At 48.2% G+C, this 9,541-nt stretch overlaps 1 protein-coding gene across 1 annotated transcript; it reads right to left on the reverse strand.

The window, feature by feature from the left end:
* Positions 1–4,808: 4,808 nt before the first annotated feature.
* LOC138359938 (uncharacterized) lies at positions 4,809–8,942 on the reverse strand. The gene is made up of 2 exons (XM_069319807.1): positions 6,421–8,942; positions 4,809–6,303 (listed from the first exon to the last, which is right to left on the reverse strand). The coding sequence occupies exons 1-2, from the start codon at positions 7,231–7,233 to the stop codon at positions 6,019–6,021; spliced, it is 1,098 nt and encodes a 365-aa protein (XP_069175908.1). The 5' UTR covers positions 7,234–8,942; the 3' UTR covers positions 4,809–6,018.
* Positions 8,943–9,541: the final 599 nt, after the last annotated feature.

Raw genomic sequence — 9,541 nt, forward strand, 5'->3', positions numbered from 1 at the left:
GTACCTAAAGATTCCACCTGTACTCGCCTAGTTGTACTACTCACCTAGTTGTGCTTGCGTGGGTTGAGCTTCGGCTCTTTGGCCCCGCCTCTTAACTGTCTAATGCATTCCATCTGCTAACTACTCTGACATTGAATAAATTGTTTCTAACGTCGATGTGGCTCATTTGGGTACTCAGTGTCCCCTTGTTCGGGTAACACCCGTGTTACTCAATTTGTCATTATTTACTCTTTATCTACCATTTATTTGCACATTGACAGTTGAGAGCCGGGACCAAAGAGCCAAGAGCCAATACTAAGGAGGCCTGGTCGAGGACCGAGCTGCGGGGACGCTAAGCCCTTAAAATCATCGCAAGGTAAGGTAACCCTGTCAATTCCTCTGAGAATTTTTGTAGGTAGTGATCATGTCTCCCCGAGCTCTCCTGTCTTCCAGCGACGTAAGGTGCAGTTCACTCAGTCTTTCCTCGTAACTCATGCCTCTTAGTTCTGGGACTAGCATAATGGCATACTTCTGAACGTTTTCCAGCTTCGTCTTGTGCTTGACAAGGTATGGGCTCCATGCTGGGGCTTCATACTCCAGGATTGGTCTTACATATGTGGTATACAAGGTTCTGAATGATTCCTTACACAGGTTCCTGAAGGCAGATGTTAGCCAGCCTTGCATATGCAGGTGTTACGCTAGCATAGAATACGCTGCTCACGTTATCCTATTTATATGTGCCTCTGGAGTTAGATGGGTGTGTACTTACCTAGTTGTACTCACCTAGTTGTGCTTGCGGGGGTTGAGCTCTGGCTCTTTGGTCCCGCCTCTCAACCGTCAATCAACTGGTGTACAGATTCCTGAGCCTATTAGGCTCTATCATATCTCTATCATGTGTGTGTGTGTGTGTGTGTGTGTACTCACCTAATTGTGCTTGCGGGGGTTGAGCTTTGGCTCTTTGGTCCCGCCTCTCAACTGTCAATCAACTGGTGTCAACTGTGTGTGTGTGTGTGTGTGTGTGTGTGTGATCGTCCGCGAGGTGTGAAGCAGCTGGTGTCTGAGGCATCACCCTTGCAATAAAGTGAAGAGTCTTAACCAACATTATCATCACTACTTGAGTCCTCCCTCCCACTATCTCGGGCCGGCTCCAGCTTTGTAACAAGAGAGCAGTACATAGTACATGAACATCATAACAGCATGAACAGGCCACGTGGAGGATGAACAACCCACAGGCGCCAGTCAGGCGACGGCAGACAATGTAAAAGTTACACCTCTGTATAAGTTAGCCATAGAGTCAGGTCAACGGTCATCGAATCACAAAGAGGTCAGAATTGATGCCGTCATGGTAATCTTCAGGGATTAACCCCTAAACAACAAATGCAAAACCCTCATGTTCAGCTGAGGGGCAGTAGATCAGGAGAGTCAGTTGAGTGGGCACAGCCCAGTAGGGAGGTGTGTGTGGACTCTGGGAAAGAACATCATCTCCAGGGAAACTGTGGAACAACATACGAGTAAGTACGGCTCTCTTGTACTAAAGCACCTCATTCAGTACCCTTGGCCTCTAGTAGGGAATATAGTTAGGGAGTGTCTTATTTAATTATTTCAAATAAAGTCAGATATTAAGTGTTATTAAATGTGTATTAATGGTTCCTTGCTTTAGTGATATTGGGCCTACCGTCCCCTTTGCCCTAGTGACCTAGTGCTCTTAATTATTCAGTACTCCTCCCCCCGTTCGTCTTCCGTGTTGAGGTATTAGTGTTGGTGTGTCCCGCCTTATTCTTGTGTACACTATAGTTCCCAAGTGGTCAGGATTATTCGAGTGTCAGGCCAGGATCCTTGTACCGTTCAATTGTCCCCTACACCTGTCCTGGTTTGGTTACTCCATCTGCAAGACCTACGACTCTCACTCCGGTCCCCTGTCCGGTAACTCAGGGTGGTGGCAGCGTCACTCGGTAACTCATACGATAGGTTGTGACTACGATTATCTCTATCTTTCTGTCTCACTCTCCCTCACTAGTGTCTCACTCTCCCTCGCCCTCACTCGCTCTCGTTCTCCCTCCCTTGCTCTCGTTCTCGCTCTCCTCTCTCTCTCCTCTCGCTCTGCCTCCCTCTTCCTCTCTCTCTCCTTCCTCTGTGTACTGGTTTACGTCTTCGTATGACGGCCCGAGTGTTAACATCTTATATGATCGGTATAGCATCTGTTATTACCATAGAAAGAGCGGAGATTGCACGGTTAGCTCAGTGGTAGTAGCGGAGTGCGCGGTCGAGATAGATACAAGGCGAGGTATTATTACATTCAGGGTCATTACAGCTTAACGTGGGACCGATAGACAGCTGTTTACATTATGAATGATTCATTTAATCGCCCGATCCCAGCCCGCGCGCACACTCAGTAAGGCGAATTGCTTAAGCTAATGAGGCGCGAATCAGAACTGATGAACTAACGACTGAACTATGAAGAAAAGCTGAAGGAACTGGACCTCACTACATTGGAGGATAGAGGGAATAAGGTAGACATGATTATGAAAGTTTAAAGTAAGGAATAGCATAACGAGAGGACATAATTGGTACCCGCAAACACAGACGCGTCGCAGAGATGTCAGAATTAACTTTTAGAGTCGAAGAGTCGTAACTGGAATGGACCAGCAATTGTAAACAAAACATTACAGGGTCTTGGAGACCCTGTGGGAGAACTCTTTAAGAATTGTGTAAATATCCATCCTCCTGTTTTGGTAGTCCTTATGGAAACGAAGAGGAACATTGTACATATACCGACGTACAACGAAATTAGAACGTCGAAATCTGAACTATTGGACAAACCGGAAAATTATTTTATACTTGTGTTGCTTTGACAAACTAACCTAACGTAACCTTCCTAGTCCTAATACACGATATCTGAAGCCTAATATAGTACATATGTGTGCTATACTGGGCCTAGGGATATTTAAGTTGGTGTTTTAGCTCCATATAGCCAACCACTTGGGCTGGATGGTAGAGCGACGGTCTCACTTCATGCAGGTCGGCGTTCAATCCCCGACCGCCAATGTGGGCACCATACCTTCTCCCCCCCCCCCCCCCCCCCCGTCCCATCCCAAATCCTTATCCTGGCCCCTTCCCAGTGCTATATAGTCGTAATGACTTGGTGCTTTCCCCTGATAATTCCCTTCCCTTAGCTTCATGTATTTTAAAAGAATTCCTTACTAGTCGGTACACTACTAGCTAAAAGCTAATTATGTACGAATTCGTGACTATTGACGACCGTCACATTAGAGGATGTCACAATAGAGGGTGTCACATTAGAGGATGTCACAATAGAGGGTGTCTCAATAGAGGATGTCACAATAGAGGATGTCACAATAGAGGGTGTCACAATAGAGGGTGTCTCAATAGAGGATGTCACAATAGAGGATGTCACAATAGAGGATGTCACAATAGAGGTTAAAGAGGAGGACGGGTTGCACTATCAATACTCGTTGATGCGTATGTTATGTGGTGGTGGTTAATGCCGACTGTGTTCTTAACCTTTCTAAAGAGCGTCTTGAACACGTCATTGCTGGCCTAACTTGTCTCAAGTTTCAGTAATAAGAAGATGAGTGTAGACGTCGCTCAGCTGGCTGTTATTATCAGCAGTGCGTCATCTTCAGGCACTTGGATCACTTCTTAATGCACTTCGTCAGTGACTGTTCACTTCTTTATGCATTTTTTCAGTGACTCTTCACTTCTTTATGCATTTTTTCAGTGACTGTTCATTTCTTTATGCACTTTTTCAGTGACTCTGCTCACTTCTTTATGCATTTTTTCAGTGACTGTTCACTTCTTTAGGCATTTTTTCAGTGACTGCTCACTTCTTTATGCACTTTTTCAGTGACTCTGCTCACTTCTTTATGCATTTTTTTTCAGTGACTCTTCACTTCTTTATGCACTTTTTCAGTGACTATGCTCACTTCTTTATGCACTTTTTCAGTGACTCTTCACTTCTTTATGCACTTTTTCAGTGACTATGTTCACTTCTTTATGCACTTTTTCAGTGACTCTTCACTTCTTTATGCACTTTTTCAGTGACTATGCTCACTTCTTTATGCACTTTTTCAGTGACTCTTCACTTCTTTATGCACTTTTTCAGTGACTCTGTTCACTTCTTTATGCACTTTTTCAGTGACTCGTCTAAGTGCACTACAGCAGCATTCGGTCGTGTTAGTGCTTAATATAAAACGTTCGTGACTAAGTAGGTAAATGCCCGTCATTCGTGACTACATACATTATGCCCGTCATATTGTAGGCTTGTCATACTGGCATATTGTAGGAGTGTCATACTGGCATATTGTAGGAGTGTCATGCTGTCATATTGTAGGATTGTCATACTGGCATATTGGAGTGTCATGCTGTCATATTGTAGGATTGTCATACTGTCATATTGTAGGATTGTCATACTGTCATATTGTAGGCTTGTCATACTGGCATATTGTAGGATTGCACGAGGCAGCTCTCTCCAATTGTTGGGACTCCAAGAATGATTGACAAGGCTTCGTTGTATATGATTTAAAATCTTTTCAATAAAGACACACACACACACACACACACACACACACACACACACACACACACACACACACACACACACACACACACACACCCACACCCACACACACACACATATTAACAGGTGTTTGGTCTGTGGTTGTAGCTGTTTTGGTAGCGGGAAGGAACGGAGTACCAAACGCCTGTGGCTTTTTCCTTCTTTATTTATAAAATATAAAATATATCTCTGGGCCAGGAGCAAGAGAGTGTGTATGTGTGGGTGTGGGTGTGGTGTGGTGTGGTGTGGTGTGTGTGTGTGTGTGTGTGTGTGTGTGTGTGTGTGTGTGTGTGTGTGTGTGTGTGTGTGTGTGCGCACTGCTGCTGGAGGTGGTCTGATCCTGGGCCGTGTTTTCGCGTGATGCTTCATCTGCAGTTCTGCTGACTATGCATTCGATGACTGAGGTCACCACATGTGTGACCACGTGCGTCCAACTGCGTCCAATGTGCGTCCAACACCGCTCGGCACGCTATCATCGGCGTCCTCGACGATCTGCTTGACGAACTTCTTGGTTGTGTACCTAACTAACATTTATGTACAGTTTTATCTATAGTGGCCATAAACAAGCTTTAAGACGTCCAACACCGTCTCGGACTTGCAAGAATATAGTGAACATTGGATAAATAGAATTCTAAAACTAAGCTATCCATGGAGCATCATGACTAACTAGCTAAACGTCTGCTTCATACAGGAGGCAGGAGGTCCATCTTCAGGTAGAGGTAGAGTAGTCGTAGGGTGTAGAGGCAGAGTAGTCGTAGGGTGTAGAGGCAGTGGACCAGAAGCTGTGTGCAGGGATCATGATGCTCAGTGTTACCTGTGAAGTAGATTATAAACGGTAGAGACTAACATAGGCACGATATAGTACATATCATAAGTGACATTCTACTAAAATATGGAGTGCAGGGACGTGGCAGAAACACGAGGACTTAAACAGTGAATGTAAGAGACGTGATAAGATTGAAACTATGAACTAAGGTTAACTAAGTAGGTATCATATTGTATATCTTGAGGTTATCTTGAGATGATTTCTGGGCTTTAGTGTCCCCGCGGCCCGGTCCTCGACCAGGCCTCCACCCCCAGGAAGTAGCCCGTGACAGCTGACTAACTCCCAAGTACCTATTTACTGCTAGGTAACAGGGGCACTTAGGGTGAAAGAAACTTTGCCCATTTGTTTCTGCCTCGTGCGGGAATCGAACCCGCGCCACAGAATTACGAGTCCTGCGCGCTATCCACCAGGCTACTGAGGCCCCCACCCTACATTCGTAGGTTTGTATACATTTGAGGCAAAGGAAAGAGAACAGATATATAAAATGCACTGCTTGTCATCGAGTCACAGTGTCCTGTCTGTGTTGTCACTGTCAGCTGTCGGGAACCTAACATATGCAATAGGTCGGGTTGCAGGAGCACGTGCAGGGGCCCGGTCAACACGTGCAGGGGCCCGGTCACCACGTGCAGGGGCCCGGTCACCGCTGGTTAGGGGTTGCAGCATGTGATTGCTTATAAGCAAGAGGAGCAGGGCTATAGCGGTTAGCCTGGTTAGTATTATGGCAAGCTCGACAGTCAGTAGTGTCATGACCAGGCAGCTGGTGGTAGGTGCAGAAGGGCGGACGACCAGCATGGCATTCTGACGTGTCATGGCCAGGTCTATGGTGAAATGTGCAATATGGACGGTTGTGATAGTTAGTATGGCCTGTATTGTTATGTCTGGCATGCTGTTGGTAACGAGTGTTGGTTGTGGTGCACTCTGCCTTACGGTGGCCTGGTTCGCCACAGTTAAAGCACTCTGCCTTACGGTGGCCTGGTTCGCCACAGTTAAAGCACTCTGCCTTACGGTGGCCTGGTTCGCCACAGTTAAAGCACTCTGCCTTACGGTGGCCTGGTTCGCCACAGTTAAAGCACTCTGGCGTTCGCGGGCGTGGAGGATACTGAGGGGAGCCTGTCCTGGAGTCTGACCTGGGGCCATACGAGGGTGGAGGAAACCTAGCATGAGTCTGAACGTTACTAGGAAGAGAACGTGCGACAATGTTCACAGGGTTATGGGGACTGTTTGCAATAAAAACGGCAGAGTCCCGGTTCTTTAGTCTTTCTGTGGAGTCTATCATTGCGTCCATTAAGTCCCAAATCGTGTTGTTTGGACCAAATTCCTTAGCCTCTATGTCATTCAGTATAGCCTCGGGGGCATGACGCTGCAGGGCACCAAACGTCAGTAGTTTACACACATTGTCTATCGTGAGGCTTCCATTATCTTCCCATCTAGAACCCGTCAATGCTGATTTCAGTGAGCTTTGTAGCATATCTAGACGACTGGCAAAAGCGTTGCGTGTCTCATCAGGACGCATTACTGCATTAACTATTTGGCGAGCAATGCCAAAGGGGTCACGATCGACAGCTGACGAATATCTCCTACGATAGAATGTTTTAAATTCATCCCAATTCTCAATTTTCTTTAAGTCGTGTGATCCCGCCAGGAGATAAGCATCACCGGTTGTATAGTCCAGGGTGGACATCGCCATGCTGATATAGTCTGCATCTGTGACAGCAGTACCCTTGCCCCGTACTTTAGCTTCTACACCAAAGATCCAGGATTCCAGGAGGGCTGGATCCTTTCCACTAAATAGGGGTATGTCAACAGACTGAGTAAAAACCATTACGGTGCTCGGGTCAGGACCATGCTGCATTTGAGGAGCGACACATGTTTGAGTCGCTTCTGGCTGAAGAGGAAACTAGAGTAGAAGCTACCATGATATGAGGGCAATCGTGTATTCTCTGGCAATTCATTGACTAATAACTCTCAGAACGTGAGCAAGACCGCAGACAGCAAGATAAGACTCAAGATAACCTCAAGATAGCAGGGGGTAAGTGAGGCCTAAGTCATCTAGGGCGATATTGGTTGTCCGTAAGTTCACAGAGATTATATCGTGCCCATAATAGTCTACAGTTTAACTCTACTACACAAATAACAAAGGTACTTAACTAAAGCTGAAGGCCGCTGGGGCTGCAATCCATTCAGCGAGGTAGAGATGATCAGGTCGTCGCAGGTCTGGCGTCGTGCTGTGACGTCGTCGGCGTCGGGAGGCGTCAGGAGATGTCAGGAGGCGGCAGGTGACGTCAGGAGGCGGCAGGTGACGTCAGGAGGCGGCAGGTGACGTCAGGAGGCGGCCTGAGACGTCAGGAGGCGGCAGGAGACGTCAGGAGGCGGCCTGAGACGTCAGGAGGCGGCCTGAGACGTCAGGAGGCGGCCTGAGACGTCAGGAGGCGGCCTGAGACGTCAGGAGGCGGCCTTAGACATCAGGAGGCGGCAGGAGACGTCAGGAGGCGGCCTGAGACGTCAGGAGGCGGCCTGAGACGTCAGGAGGCGGCCTGAGACGTCAGGAGGCGGCCTGAGACGTCAGGAGGCGGCCTGAGACGTCAGGAGGCGGCCTGAGACGTCAGGAGACGTCAGCAGGCGGCAGGAGACTTCAGCAGGCGGCAGGCGACGTCAGGAGGTGGCAGGAGACGTCAGGAGGCGGCAGGAGATGTTAGGCGGCGGCAGGAGACATTAGGCCAGAAGGAGGGCAGCGTCAGGCAGGGCGAGAGGCGATGAGGCACGATGAGGCACGGCGAGTCACGGCGAGTCACGGCGAGTCACGGCGAGTCAGCTGCAGGCACGGAGTGAGTCAGCTGGGAGCGAGCGCCGGGTGAGCCAGACTCAGCGAGTCAAGGTCGGGTGCAAGTCTGGGCTCGAGGCTGGTGAGCTGAGTGAGCCAGGCACGTGTAACACCCGTTGATTAAGATTGCTGTTGACCGGGGATGGTCGAAGGTTACTCGGTAGTGGGCAGGAATTGGAGTACCAAACGCCCACTGCTTTTCCTGGGTTTATTATAAAAATATGTATCTTTCAACGCCGGGCTAAGGATTCTAGCTAGGAGTGTGTGAGGGAGCGGGTGTAGACGCTCCGTTGCCCAGGGCTGTCTCTGAAGGTCTGAGGGCTGCAGCGGGCTACGCTGTGTATTCAGATCTGCTGACAACGTTGTTGATACTTATTAAAATGTTTAGCGCCGGCCATCATCAGAAGAGGGTATTAGGTCACCCCATGTGTGTGTGTCCATGGCACGTCCACTGGCGCCTAACCGGCGTCCAACACACGGCCAGTGATGTTGAAGTCACTAGTGAAGTCACACGAGTTGTTCCGTTGCTTGACTGCTGTGATGTACTGTAGCAGATAGGCCGGGAGCTGGAGTACGTCTGGTGAATCCCACTAAGCTGCCACACATATTAACAGGTGTTTGGTCTGTGGTTGTAGCCTTCTTGGTAGCGGGGAGGAACGGAGTACCAAATGCCTGTGGCTTTTTCTTCGTTATTTATAAAATATATATCTGGGCCACGAGCAAGTGTGTGTGTGTGTGTGTGTGTGTGTGTGTGTGTGTGTGTGTGTGTGTGTGTGTGCAGTGCTGTTGCTGGAGGTGGTCTGATCCTGGGCCGTGTTTCCGCGTGACTGCTGACTCCGGTGTTGACTATGTATTCGATGAATGAGGTCACCACATGTGTGACCACGTGCGTCCAACTGCGTCCAACTGCGTCCAATGTGCGTCCAACACCCACACCCACACACACACACACACAAACACATTTTTTTCAGTGTCAGAGTAGTTACCAGATGGATTGCAGTGATATGGTGGAGACAGACTCCATACACAGTTTCAAAATGGAGATATGATAGAGCCCAGTAGGCTAAGGAATCTGTACACCAGTCAGTTGATTGACAGTTGAGAGGCGGGACCAAAGAGCCAAAGCTCAACCACCCCGCAAGCACAATTAGGTGAGTGTAACTAAATAACTACACATGTGTATTTGGGAATAAGTGCACGAAACAGGTGCCTCATAATCTCTGACGGAGCGCACATAGGCTGTGTACATAATTTTAAGCACGGCAATAGAGGCTCCGTGCCCATTCCAGGTCATGGTTTTCAGTGCCCTGAATCGACTTTTGCATGTTCCTATGATTTG

The sequence above is a fragment of the Procambarus clarkii genome, chromosome 94, assembly GCF_040958095.1.
Source record: "Procambarus clarkii isolate CNS0578487 chromosome 94, FALCON_Pclarkii_2.0, whole genome shotgun sequence".
In the NCBI taxonomy this organism is placed as follows: Eukaryota; Metazoa; Arthropoda; class Malacostraca; order Decapoda; family Cambaridae; genus Procambarus; species Procambarus clarkii.

Coding starts and splice junctions, on each gene's coding strand:
- LOC138359938 (XM_069319807.1), bottom strand. CDS start 7,233: ATGCAGCATGGTCCTGACCCGAGCACCGTAATGGTTTTTACTCAGTCT. Junction 6,304..6,420: donor GCGAACCAGGCCACCGTAAG/GCAGAGTGCTTT, acceptor GGCCACCGTAAG/GCAGAGTGCACCACAACCAA.